This window comes from Diabrotica undecimpunctata, chromosome 6, assembly GCF_040954645.1.
Source record: "Diabrotica undecimpunctata isolate CICGRU chromosome 6, icDiaUnde3, whole genome shotgun sequence".
In the NCBI taxonomy this organism is placed as follows: domain Eukaryota; kingdom Metazoa; phylum Arthropoda; class Insecta; order Coleoptera; family Chrysomelidae; genus Diabrotica; species Diabrotica undecimpunctata.
This window is the reverse complement of record NC_092808.1, coordinates 103,361,860-103,376,796: the sequence shown is the minus strand read 5'-3', so window position 1 is coordinate 103,376,796 and position 14,937 is coordinate 103,361,860. Positions and strand designations below refer to the sequence as shown.

General features: G+C 33.4%; 1 protein-coding gene across 1 annotated transcript in view; it reads left to right on the top strand.

Annotated features, from left to right (window-relative positions):
* LOC140443676 (phenoloxidase 1-like) overlaps positions 1-14,937 on the top strand; it is a 34,463-nt gene that overhangs the window by 11,837 nt on the left and 7,689 nt on the right. The window contains exons 3-7 of the mRNA XM_072535049.1: positions 1,893-2,119; positions 5,622-5,824; positions 9,974-10,226; positions 10,285-10,449; positions 14,428-14,556. Of these exons, the coding sequence (XP_072391150.1) occupies positions 1,893-2,119; positions 5,622-5,824; positions 9,974-10,226; positions 10,285-10,449; positions 14,428-14,556 (977 nt within the window). The remainder of the gene's footprint in view (positions 1-1,892; positions 2,120-5,621; positions 5,825-9,973; positions 10,227-10,284; positions 10,450-14,427; positions 14,557-14,937) is intronic.

Sequence of the window (14,937 nt, the reverse complement as noted above, 5' to 3'; positions counted from 1 at the left end):
TGTTCGCGTATACTTCTGTTGGTTTGTCTGTCTCTTAATGATATGCCCGCCATTGATCTTAATACTTTTATTTCGATATTGTTGATTTGTTGTTTCGTCTTTCTTGTATGTCTTGTATACTTTCATTTTGCTTTCCGTGGTCAGATATTTGTTTCTCCATATGGTTTCTTGGAGGCAACCACTTACTCTTGCCGCTTTTGATGCTTGCCTTGTGGGCTCTGTTCTTATATCTCTGTCACTAGTGATCTCTACTCCTAGGTAATTGAATTTCATTACTTGTTCTACAATTTTGCCGTCTATTTCTAGTTTGCATCTACGCGGCTCTTTACTATTACTATAAATTTAGTTTTTTCTACTGATATTCTCATATTAAGTTTGTTTGTTGTAATATTAAAGGTGTGGAGCTGCCTTTGTAGGTCATCTTCGTTATCAGCAATTAGTCCTGCATCATCGGCATAGCAAAGTATTGTGATTTTATGCGCTTCCATGTGGTATCCGTGTCGTTTTCCTACTTCGTGAATTATTTGATTCATCACCATATTGAATAACAATGGGCTGAGCAAGTCTCCTTGGCGGATTCCTCCTTTTAGTTCTATGCATTCTTTTTCTCCTGTTGGCATTATAACTCTGGTCTTGTTGCTCTTGTTAATTTCATTAATCGTGCTTATTATCTGATGGTCTATTTGTTCAGCTTGTAATAAATTTAAGATGTCATTTCGCTTCACCCTGGCCACACCCAATTTTAAATCTACAAAGCACATGTATGCTGGTTTTCCATATTCAATAGACTTCTCTATTATTTGTCTGATAATAAAAATTGCGTCTATTATGCTGCAGTTCTTCCGAAAGCCTTGTTGTTCATCTGCCATGTTCGCTTTTTCCTCTATTTTATCTTTTATGACTGCCGTTAACAATTTTAATGTACTATTCGTCAGATTAATGCCTCTATAATTTTTAGGATTTCTCGAGTCTCCCTTTTAAAGTATTTTTTTTTAATTTGTATAAATTGTGTATAGTGGTGAGAATTCATCATTCCATCCTACACAACATAAACTGGCAGCCTATCATAGCATGTTACATAGATTAATAGAAATTTCGATGTCAAAATATACCTTTGAGACAGAATTAAATATCACTAAGCAAATAGCAGTAAATAATGGGTACAACGAACAAACAGTTAATAAAATTTTACATAAAAAACTACACAATAAAGCTCTGAAATTAGTATTTCCACCACCAGAGAAAAAACCCAGTACCTTCTGCTCAATTACATATACAGGCAAAATACCAACAAAAATAGCCAAATACATAATAGAGAAAGGATTATCACCAGCTTTTAGAACAAACAACAACTTAGGCAAATATATTAAAAACAACAAGAGCCAAAATACAAAGCACTTACAAAGTTTTGTATACAAACTTAAATATGGCGACTGTCCAAAAACTTACATCGGTCAAACTGGAAAAACCTTTAACAAACGTATGGCAAAACATAAATGGGGTTTCAATGAGAGAAAAACAGATTCTACAACGCACTTCACGTTCTAGATTATAATCATTCTTTTAATGACGAATTTCAAATTCTTCACATCCAAAATAAAGGCCTTAAAAGGATCTTTATTAGGATCTATGGAAATTAACAAATTAAAAAACACAGACATAATTCTAAATGACTAACTTAAGACAAAAAGTTCTCCCCTTCTCAACCTATTTCGTTAAATACTATAAATTGTAAACACATTCAAAAATAAATCACTTGAGAAAGTCACTCTGTCGAAGCAGCTGTAGTGATAAAATATTATAATAAATTTTGTGGAAGTTTTAAAAACAAAGTTTTTATTTTATTGTTTTATGTTATTCTAGGAAATTATATTTTTACAATTTTCTTTTAGGTATGCGTACTACAGACGATTTGTTATCTATTGCTGTGTACACTAGAGACCGTGTCAATCCCTACCTCTTTAATTATGCATTGTCTGTTGCTCTACTACATAGACCTGATACCCAAAACCTAGACCTTCCATCTTTTATTAAATCGTTTCCTGATAAATATGTCGATGGTAAGGTTTTTGCAAGAGCAAGAGAAGAAACTAATATTGTGCCAACCGCCACGGCTAGGGTAAGAAATACAGTGCTTTTTAATTAAAACCATCCACCTTAAATACCTTTTAAACTTGTAATTTTTAGGAAAAAGCGCAAAAACGCGTCAATTAATATTTGAAAAGGGAGACATTTTATCATATTTAAGCTTGCTTGGAAAGACACCCTCTTCCCCTTGTATCATTCCTTATTTTTTTAAAATTACTTTTATCTTTTTTATTCTATATTAGGATTATTCTGTTTATGCTGATTTCAAAAATGTATAATACATTTCGATTGAAATTATTAGTTTATGAGATCGACAATTTTTTTAAGAAGACAGTATCTCTCTTATCTTAATTGACTTAAAACAAAATAGATTGTACATAATTTAAACTTTTTTAATAATTAACCGTACTATTTCTAGTACCTTCAGAAACCCAGTAACAAAAAACTAAACTTTTTATTAAATTTTTATGAATGGATTTCGATATTTGGACATTCATTTTAATCGGTTAATCGTTAATGACAATTTGTTATAACTTATAACAGAGTATTTTGATACGTGTGCAATTTTATCGCTGAAATGGTTTACACTTTGCAAGACAGAATTGAAATTGTAGGTTTATACTACAAAAATATTAATTGTACAAAAGCTGCTGCTAGAATTTTTAATAAAACGCACCAGAATAGACATGCAACTTATAAGTATGTGATTGAACTCATGCAGAAATTTAGAGCAACAGGGTCAGTTTGCAATAAAAAACATAACCTGCATGCAGGGACTCGTAAATAACGAAGCAATCCAAGTAACCGTTTTAGGGTCAGTTAACTTGAGGCTGAGCAATCGTAGTCTTTGTCAACAATAAGCAGATGCCTCGGTGTTCTACAACCTTCTGAATCATTCATAAATTTAAGTTCCATCCATATAAAATTAAATGGGTACAAGAGCTAAATGAAGAAAATTTTGATCGTCGTTTCAAATTTTGCGAATTAATGACACAATGCATCATTAACATCATATATCATCAACAGAAAAGAATTCAAGGCAAACACAAATCAATGTAGAAGTTTGATTGCGATCTATTAACAACAAGAACATACGTACTAAACCGATGGATGGAATATTTTAACCAGATACTTAATATAGAGGAAGAAGAAGAAAACCTGGAAGACGAAAGCTGTGAGGTAAGCGAAGCAGACGAGAGGGAGTCTTTGCACCATACACAAAAAGGGAGATATCCTTGAATGTTCTAACCATCGAGGAATTACGCTCCTAAATGCAGCGTATAAAATATTCTCCAGTATACTATTCCATCGTATGGCACCATATGCAGAGCGAATAATAAGACAATACCAGGCTGGTTTCAGAGGTGATAAATCAACAATTCATCAGATTTCAACCCTGAGACAAATTCTAGAGAAAACACTGGAATTCGGTGTAGACACGCACCACATATATATAGACTACAAGGCTGCCTACGACTCTGTAAATATAAGAGAATTGTTTAGAGCAATGATAGACCTAGGAGTACCAAATCAGTTGGTAAGTCTAACCAAACTAACCCTTGAAAAAGTTGAATGCAGAGTACGAATCCAGGGGGAACTCTCTGAACGTTTTAAAACAAATAACGGGCTACGTCAGGGGGACCCACTCTCCTGTATACTATTTAATCTAGCTCTGGAAAAAGTAATACGTACGTCACAAATCACAACTACTGGTTCAATATATAACAAATCTGTACAAATCCTAGCATATGCTGATGATATCAATATTGTTGGGAGAATGGAAAACGCAGCACGAGAGGCGTACGTAGCACTAAAGGAAGCGGCTACAAAAATGGGTTTAATAATAAATACCAATAAAACGAAATACATGAAAATAGGTACGCAACCACAAATACTACGGCCACTTGTTATAGAAAACGACGTCATCGAAGCAGTTAACGAATTTGTATATCTGGGAACGCTCGTCAATACTGAAAATAACACTACTGCAGAGATAAACCGTAGAATTTGCACGGCTAATAGATGCTATTTTGGGCTTAATCTCCTTTTTAAATCTACAGTTACATCAAGAAATTCAAAAGTAAAACTCTACAAAACAATAATACGCCCAGTCCTAACATATGGTTCAGAAACCTGGACTTTAACAAAAAGCAATGAAAACACGTTGGGATGTTTCAAAAGAAAATTACTAAGGCGAATCTATGGAGCGGTAAATGAAAATGGTGTCTGGAGAAGACGATACAACTTCGAACTCTTTAGAATATACCAGGAACCAGATATCGTAAAACACATTAAGATAGGACGTCTGAGGTTGGTAGGCCATGTAATGCCGATGGAGCAAACCGACCCAGCTAGAAAAACGCTCCTTGATAGACCTATTGGTCACAGAAGAAGAGAAAGACCCAGAACAAGATTCCTAGATAACATAGATCAAGATATGAGAAATATGGAAATACGTTCTTGGCGGAGAAAGGCGATGGATAGGGACGACTGGAAAAACATTCTTGGGGAGGCTAGGACCCACACAGGGTTGTAAAGCCAAAATGATGATGATGCATCATTAACAATCCACAATTGTTAAGCAATATGAATGTTCAATCGATGAATGTTCAATTTCATTAAATGGCTTGGTGAATAGACCTACTTGCCGATACTGGGCCGAGAGTGATCCACATATTGTGCGTGAATTTCTCATATAGCATTCTTAAAGGTTAAACGTATGGTGTGGTATCCTAGGTGATCACATTATCGGAGTTTTCTTTATAACTGGAAACTTAAATGGTGCATCGTATCTTGAGTTACTTAGGCAAGTGGTTGATCGTATTAGAACAATAGTAGAAAATGATGATACCCTTTCCGAAGGTTTGGTTATATTTCAACATATTGGAGCTCCTCCACTCTTTGTTCGACCTGTGTGACAATTTTTAAACAAAACTTTTCCCGCTCATTGGATAGGTAGAAGAAGACAGATGATAGATAATCTCTAGATAATTTACTACAAAGAATAGATGATGAATGTCGACAACTAAATGTGGATGTGTGCAGACCTTTTAAGCAATGTTAGAGAAGAATTTCAAAATAGATTGTATCATTTTAAGAAAGTGAATGGCAGTCATTTTGATCAATAATTGTAAAAATTTTTGGTAGTGAAATGTTTATTCTAAATGTTTGTAATAAAATTGTTAAAAAAAAATTGTTTTCAATCCAATTTTCTTGCTTTTGTATTTATTTGTCTTAGAAACTAATTACTTTAAGCATCATGTGTTATACATTTTTGAAATCAGTACAAAGAGGAGAATCCAAATATTACATAAAAAAGATAAAAGTAATTTAAAGAAAAAATTAAGGGATGATACGGTGGGTGAGAAGGTGCAATTCCCAGCAAGCTTAAATATGACATAATATCTCCCCCTTCAAATATTAACTGACGTGTTTTTGCGCTTTTCCTAAAAATTAAAAGTTCAAAAGTTTTTTTAGGTGGATAGTTTTATCTAAAAAGCACTATATACAGCTAATTCGGTTTTATAATATAGAATCCAATTGAAATACCAATGGACTTCACTGCTTCCAATCTCGAAATGGAACACCGACTGGCTTATTTTAGAGAAGACTTAGGGATTAATCTTCACCATTGGCATTGGCATTTAGTTTATCCATTTGATGGTGCTTTTGAAGTTGTCAATAAAAATAGAAGAGGAGAGCTATTCTACTATATGCACCAACAAATTATAGCAAGGTTAGTTTTATCTCTTCAAAATAAATAAATAAACGTTTGATAGAATAGATAGATGAAACGTCAAAATCAAATTCTTAATATTCAAAATCTTCGTATTCAAAGTCTTCGTTTTACTAGTATTAACCTATAGCCCCGTTCTTTTTGTTGCTACTTCGATTGATGTGGACGATTGGACCAGCCGCCTTTTTTTCTGCAATTATGTTAATGTCATCGGCATATGCTAGTATTTGTACACTTCTATTAATAATGGTTTCTATTGTTTTGATTCCAGATTTTTAATAGCTTTTTCTAGGAAAATGTTGAATACAAGGCTGTATAGTTTATCTCCTTGTCGAAATCCTACCTAAGTGTAGGCCAATATTTTGTAGGTCACATTTAGGAGGGTAATTTTTCTGTGGTTGTTTTGATCTGGTTTCTTGTAAATAGGTAAAATTATACCTACGTTCCAATCTTCTACTAGTTGCGATCTTGTAGTTTATAGCTTAGTAAGAATGCCACCTGATACAGAAGCTTTGTTTTCTTTCAATTTTTTTATTGATATTTTCTTCCTTTACTGGGATTTTATATTTCTCTTTTCGTCTTCAATGTCTTTTAGCTGGATTTCTGCTTCGTGAAACCCTATCTAACTTCTTAATATTATATATATATATATATATATATATATATATATATATACATATATATATATATACATATATGTATATATATATCTTTAAGGTATATGACCGTTTAATTTAATATAAAAAATGTGCACTCGTAAGTGAATGGGATGTTATCGGTCTGGAGATAAAAAAGACAAGAGTTGTGCTACTTTATCTATTTATTGAAGACGTTTCGCCTATTGTTCAATAAGCATCATCAGTTCATCTAAAAGAGTGTTATTAGCGATACATCTATAATCTATTTCTAATGAGTGTAGAGTAATAAAATCTCATGAAGTATTCAAAAGCGCTACAGGGTAATCCGTCAATAATCCGTCAATAAATTCCGTCCGCATTGCAAAATTCTGTCGTTTCATAAAGAGCAGGTAGGTATCACCCTGTTTTAAGGGATTAGTCCATTGTTATCGACAGATAAACACTGAGCCAGAGGCGCGCTAGTGGGTTAATTGACAAAAGAATATGCATTCTTAAAAATCATATTAAAGGAAATAAAAATGTAATACAGCAGAACAGTGTTATTAAAAAAATATAAAATGTAACAATAAAATATATACGAACCGAAATCGGGAAATACTCACAAACACACACGAATGAACTTTACATATTGAAACACTTGTGGGGAGTTTAAATCAATTTATTCACAAAAACTACAAAAACTTTACTGGATACGTTATTACAATTCTACATCACTATAGTCTTCATCCGAAGAACTGTCATCATCCCCTGGTGTTATAATTATAGGGTCAACCACCTGATCGACCAAGTTGTCCAGTTCCCACATTTTATCTTCCTCTTTTAAAACATGCTGGATTGCTTTTTGCCAGTTTTCTGATGTGATTTCCATAATGGCTTGATCAAACAATACCTTGACATCTTTCATTTTAAATGTGGTATTGTGCCTTGCAACATATCCTTTAACTTGTGCCCATATAAGTTCTATGGGATTTAATTCGCAATGATATGGCGGTAGGCGTAGCACAGTTACTTTATACTTTTCTGCTACATCTTCTACGGCATATTTTATGAAGCGAGATTTATGTTGTTTTACTACGGCTAGTAGTTCCTTCTTTATTGAATTCGTCTCAAACTGAATACCTTTATTTGACAGCCAGTTAATAATTTCTTGCTTTCTCCAAGCTGAAGTTGGTACCTTCTCTATGCGCCTTGAATGGTAGCTTGCATTATCCATAACCACGACCGAATCAGCTGGAAGAAATTTTAACATTTCCCCGAAGTAGTCTTCGAAGACATCCGAATTCATGTCCTCATGATAATCTCCCGTCCGACACGACTCAAAGCTTAACAAACCTTCTTTTAAAAATCCTTCTTCGCTTCCAATGTGAGCAATTATAAGCCTCTTCCCTTTTCCCGAAGGCACTTTAATACCCGTCGAAAGGCCTTCTATGAAAGCTTGGCGAGCACTTGTTACATTTTTATCTTGCCACATTTTTTGGACTATATAACCTTCGTTTATCCACGTCTCATCAAGATAAAAAATTTTCTTGTGCTCTCTGCGGTACTGTTTTATAGTTCTCAAATATTTTCGTCTCCAGCAAATGATTTCATCACTTTCCAGTAATAGTGCCTTTCGATTGTGCTTTTCCCAGGAAAAATTCATACTTTTTAAAGTTTTCCATAAAAGTTTTCTGGATATCAAAGGAATATCGTTATCTTGGCTTATCTCCATTAGTATTTTGTCAAGGGTGGGTATTTCCTTTTTAAAATAAAACGAATGAACTTTTCTTCGAATGTCACGTTTGGTGTCTTCACCTAAGATTTTTATTGGTCTTCCTGATTTTCTCTTGCATGGACTTAACTGGCCTGATATCTTTCTTTCTCGCAATAATTTAAAAATCGTGGACTGTCCAATTCCAGTCATTCGGGCACATCGCTCAACACTTTCTTGCACAGACAAACTAGGGTGATCGTGTTTTATGCAATCATATACATTTAAAATTATAACTTTTTCACTAACAGATAGCGGAGAATTTTTTACACCTCTTTTCTTTGGAGTAAATGTCGCCATTTTATAACTTTTTCACTATTTCTATATCACAATATTACTGTACGTTTAATTGGTGTAGTAACAATTACTAACTCGAATGTCGAATGTCGAATGATAATAATAAAATGAAAGAGGGATTATAATGAAAGTGTAAGTAAAACCTCATTACGCGTTATTAGTCTTCATGTTGATTTATTTTAGTTCTTAGTAATATTAGGAGGTGCGTCATACCCTTATCAGTTTCTTCTAATGCTTCTATTCGTTCAGTAAGGAAGTGAATTTGTTTTTATAAATAAAAATGTAATTAGCTTTAATGACCATATAATGGAATACGAGTTTGAAGAATAAGTTAACCGAAAAATTAAATAAAATTGGTTATCACAAAATATCCAAAATATGATATTTTGAGGTACATCAATTTTTGACGACGAAGTTGACATCTGTCCATTTGCCTACGCCCATGACGACACCGAAATTCAGGCAAATTTTATGACACTTCATGATTTATTACTCTACACTCATTTGAAACCAATTATAATATGAAAAAACAATTAAGTAAATGATCTTACCTTTAAAAGATCTGTAGCATTACAATGTTGTTATTGCAAAGAAACATCAAAAAATTAATATAATAAATATAACAGCAAAAAATATAGAAACACAGAACGCTGGAAGATTCCCAATTTAACTAATTTGTTTTAAATTTCACTTTTGAAAACGTTGATTGATTAAATCTATCAAAAAATATAATTGTCAATTTTGAATTGTTATATAAACAACGGAACGGCTAGGGTTCTTGACTGTTATGATCATATCATGAAACTGAAGTATTTGAAAGCTCGACTGTCATATGTATATATATATATATATATATATATATATATATCTGGTTCCGAGCATTAAATAAATAAATAAATAAATAAATAAATAAACAAATAAACAAATAAACATATAGTGTTAAGGTGATAAAAGATGGAAAAATCCAGCAAAAACGCAAAACAACACTTAAAACCTATCTGAATACGGGAATTCTAATGTTATTTTATAAAATTATTGAAAACATGCTGTTTAATGATGTAAAAAGTTAAAAAAAGGTTGGTAAATCCAGTAAAAACCCCCGAATAATGCTAAAAACCTGGTTTTTTGCATAAACGATAGTTGTATTTGCTTGTTTGAGGCCTGAAAATATTCTTTTTTTATTCATTTTTTGAATAGCAATTGAAGACACATTGATTTAGAATGTATGGATCTCAAAAATGTGCTTTACCCCGCACAAACTCGCAAAACCCCTTTACCACAATAAAAAAACATGTTTTGTTGGGGTTCAAAGTTGTCTCGCCCTATTTTTGTTGAATGTTGTAAAGGACTTAGTGATCTATTTTGAACTTTATAGAATGGGAAAAATACCCAGATACTTCAGGTTTCTATTCTACTATAGTAATAAATTTTTTATTTTTTTCTAACATATTTTGCATGTTTTAGGTATAACTTCGAACGTTTATGTAATGCACTCTCACGTGTTGAACGATTTATTGATTGGAGAAAACCTATCCCTGAAGCTTACTTTCCAAAATTGGATAGTTTAGTTGCAAGCAGAGGTTGGCCTTCTCGAGTAGCCAACCAGTCCTGGTCCAATCTTCGACGAGAAACTGATCAAGTAACTCAAGATATTGATGACCTTGAAAGGTGGAGAGACCGTGTTTTTGAGGTCATTCACAGTGGACGAGCGAGAAGGGTAGATTTTAATAGTTAAAATATAATTTTATTTTAATAATATTCTCTATATATTTTAGGCTAATGGAACTTTTGTTGAACTTACCGAAAATGAAGGAATTGATATATTGGGAAATATTATCGAGTCCAGTATTCTGTCTCCAGATAGAGACTTTTACGGAGATTTGCATAACATGGGACATGTCTTTACATCTTATGTTCATGACCCTGATCATAGACATCTTGTAAGTAACCAATTTGTGATAATCTTTTATTCTAAACTTAAAAAAAATATATTATTATGCCTTACTTTACTATTTCTATCGTTATTTACAAATAGTATTTTTCTTATTTTACAAAACAAACATTATTTGAAATTACAGAAAACAAACCTAAGTTGTGTACTATCTTTGAATATTTAGACTACGTTTGAAAAAAAATTTAAAACATAGTTTTTTTCTCAACTTAACTTTGTGACGACACTTCTGTCGTTACACAGATATTATCTCTTTTCTCTTTATCAAAACTACCGAGATATTTTTTCACGTATTCTACAGGAATATCGGTGACCCAGAGAGCTGTGGTGTGATTGGAGAGCCCAAAACTGAAAAGAGGAGGTCCTTCATTCTGTTTTGCAATTATTTTGCATTTGTTTGAACTTAAAAAAAAAAGAAGGAGAGGTCCATTATGGTGTGGCAAGAGAAATCGGACCAGATAAGAAGGTTGGCGCAGTGGACGAAGCCGCAGAAAATTAAAAATGCTTTTACTGTGAAATATCGGACACTGTCCCACACACTCTATTGGTATGCGATAGATACCTAGAGAGAGCTAGGAAGTAGGTTATAATTAGTCACGGAACTGGTGAAGAAAGTGCTTACATCGTCAGATCGGTAGAGAGCAGTTCAGAGATATGTAAAGCGAACGTTGAAAAGAAAGGAACAAGAAGAAACGCGAGCCGATGAAAGGCAGGGTACCCAGGAGGAAGCAAAAAGATAAAGTAGAATGAAAAGGGGCGAGATTGAACATGAACAGGTAGGAACAGAGGGAGAGAAGGATTCAGTCGTAGTGAGAACGTGCCACTGTCGACGTTGCGTCCAAATCAGGCAGCCCGGTAGTAATTCAGGGCTGAGGAGGGTGTTTTGGTAGGTCTGGCATTGACAGGGATGGTGCCCGAACAACCCTTGCGTGCGGTCTCGGATATCATCGTGGCGACGCTGAAGGAATCCTGCATAACCGAGGCTAGAAGGCGGTTCTGCCCACGTTCTAGGACCAATGTATGTTTAGAACATTTAAACCAACCCCCCCCCCTCACCCCGATAAAAGACGAAAAAAAGGTCTATCCATAGTAACTCGGTTCACCTGATCCCCGCTGTTAATACACGTAATGGCCAATTCAATGTTATTTCGTATAAATGCTAAATTTTCTTTAAATTAACCAGCTCTTGTCTTAAAATTTTAATTTTTTAAAATCGTATAGATTTTAGTATTTTATAGATCCTAATTTTTTATTCTCCACTGTTTAATCATATCTTTCATAAAAATCGGTAGGCTTAAATAGTCTGGACATTTATCAAGATTAAATGAAAATTACTCACCCAGACGCACCCTATTAGCGATAAAAGTAGCAAATAGGAGTAGAGGTAGACCAAGACTAAGATGGAAAAACGATGTGGAGCAGGACGCAAGGAAGATCCGCGTTGCAAACTGGCAACGATTCTTATAAAATTGCTAATCTTTGTATTAAATATGACGAGAAGACCAATAAATAAAGAGATATTAAGAGATATAAGACAATGGAGAATGTAAACTACCCAAACAAAACCTTTTTATCCTCTCTATTACTGGTATGAATCCGACAAACAATCTAGATAACATCAAACAGCTGGGTCTTAGTGAGAGTCTTTCGTGTAAATTTCATCAAGCTCCCAGAGTTACGCTACAGAAGAATTATCGACAAACAACGAAAATTAAATTATAGATGTACTAAAATTAGAAGCAACTACCGGCACCTTGACCATAAGAGTTGATGCTAACAACTGTTATAAAACCACATTGTAATTAATATTTTCTCCCTGTATTCAATTTGTCTAAAACATCTACTTCAAACAAAATCTCAATTACCTCGTACAATGTATGTTGTTGTTCAGAAGTGCTTTTACCGCCAAATAATGCATCTACAGTATTTTCCGTCCTCTAAACAAAAAACTCATTTCTTTTACGGTACGCTGTAAATATGTTCTCTGCGATCCAGTGTTAATAAGTGACATTACTTGTTTAGTACCATATGCACTTCTTATGTTTATTTATTAAGTTTGTAAAAAAACCTGTGAAGTGTTCAAATTAGCAAGCATCTGATCCTTAGTTCTATTTTCTCCCAAGCGACTAAGACCTAAGATCGATGTATCAATTTTATTAATAGAAAAATCAGGACATATTTATCAAACCAGCATGGAACTTACAATACAATATTCATTTAAATATTCGTCGTTTCTGTTCCATAGTAAATTTTAGTGCTTTGAAACAATTTGTACTGTCATGCTCCCTATTACAAAAAACACACCTGCAAACCTCATAATTTATTAACCCAGCAGCGGTCGCTACGGGCTGATACCTTGTACTTGAGTACCTTGCTTAGGTAGTTATACATTTTTATAGATAACAAGGCTATTGGATATATTTTTATTTTTTGTCGGTAAATTAAAACCTTCTGTTGTAAAACCAATTTCTTTTTATTGTGAACTTTATTCTGTAAAAAGCTTATTAACTGAATCTTATTTTTAAAGTTATAATTTTTGCAGTGGCTTCGATATCTTCTATGGACACGGAACGAGAAAGCCTTAAAAACTAAAGTTTTATGCCATAGTCGAATCATATCTTCTGGTAAAGGTGACTCAATAGGTGAACACACTATTGCTGCGTGTTTGTCAGCAATTATGCCAAAGCTTAAGAGACTACGAGAACTAATCTGGAGATCCTCTCTGCCAAACCTAGTCGGCAAACTCTAAATAATATTTGAGTAATTGTCGACGAGTCCAGAAAAGCTCTGCACTAATCGTCTGAGCTTACTATTTTCTACAGCAGCTTGTCTAAAATAAGTCATTTTATCGTTTAAATTAATTAATTTATCATCATGCACTACTTTGAACTTAGACCAGAAGAGAAATTAATATTTCAAGCCTGCACTAAATGTCCTATTTTTTTTATTTGCGCTCACCTTTTACATTTGATGACTCTGAAATTACTGAACTGAGTCTATAATCATAATTTAAACTTAAGTTCTTAGTACTTTGCATTGTATTTATCCTTTGCCTTTATTTCACTGATAAACTCTTCTTCACAAGCTCCTTCGAACATACTTTCAAGTACACTTTCCACTTTCCAAAGCTCATTGTACTTAACTTATAAAAGTTGCCACTAGATAAAATACATGAATCGCTGACCTAAATGCTGAATTAGGAATTTTTAAGGAAATATAATAAAAAGAGAAATCAAACGATTTCTACTTAGCGAAACCGAATTCAAATCTTAACCACTGTGTTTCCTAAAATTTGCGAAACAAACAGCTGGATGAATTACTCGGCAAGGGAATCTAAAATTGCATTCCACAAGCCGTTCATCCTAGTCAAAATTCGTAGTGAATTCAGTTTCTCGTACTTCCAACGAAGTAAATAATACCGTCATTCTGAAATATAATAAGTTTATTGATGCGACAATTTTTATAAAGTCAAGCAAAAGCAATACTGCTTACGACGTCTAAATGTGTACCAGGGATTCTCTCCGCAAATCAATCATTTTCATGTGGCAGTTATTTGGAATTTAGTGAATTTTTCCCTAGAGGAAAAAGTGATTTAGCCATACGGCATACATCTGGATAAAATTAAGTATCTAATTCTCCATACGAAATAGGTAAGTATTAGCGAATGGCAGTGGCCCTGCATTGAAATCTCAAACGTCTTTCTGCTTTATTTATTTACTCATGTTCGGAGTAATACAAACTAATTCGCGAAGGATATTTGTTGTGGTGGACGACAGGTTGTGGAATGCAAATTGTACTCTCCCTGTAGACTGCCAGGTAAAAGCATTAATCTGTCTGCTTTATATCCTGTAAAAAGCGCAGTAAACAGATATTTGAATTTCAGTTTCGCCAAGTGAGAAATCTCTTCGGATTTCTAGTAATTTTGTTATTTAATTCTAGTTTGTATATCTTTAAATTTAATTTTTAGGAGTCTTTTGGTGTAATGGGCGACACTGCTACAACCATGCGTGATCCCATGTTTTATAGATGGCACGGATATATTGATGATATGTTCCAGCAGTTCAAATCCACATTACCAAGATATACTGTTCAACAGGTACATTAAATAAACCATGTATTTAGACTTTTATAGTTTTAAATTATGGCGTTATAATTGTATGTGCTAGAAATAATCTTTAATATGTTTATTTAATATCTCTCATTGCTAACTTCATAATTGTGTAAAGTTCTGAAACTATTTACAAATTTATAACAAAAATGTGGTTGTTGCTAAAGAAAAATCAAAGTTTGAAAAAGTTTGTTCCGAAATGGTTATTATTTTTTATACATTCAAATCGTCACCATACACAGAGAGTTTTTCCGACGTTGAACAACGACCTTTATCAATCGCTTTCAACGTTATGTATTCTGTGATAACTGTTTTTTAATTTCTGTTTTCTAAAATCTGTAGATTAGTTTTTCTTTTGCCCTGTAATCC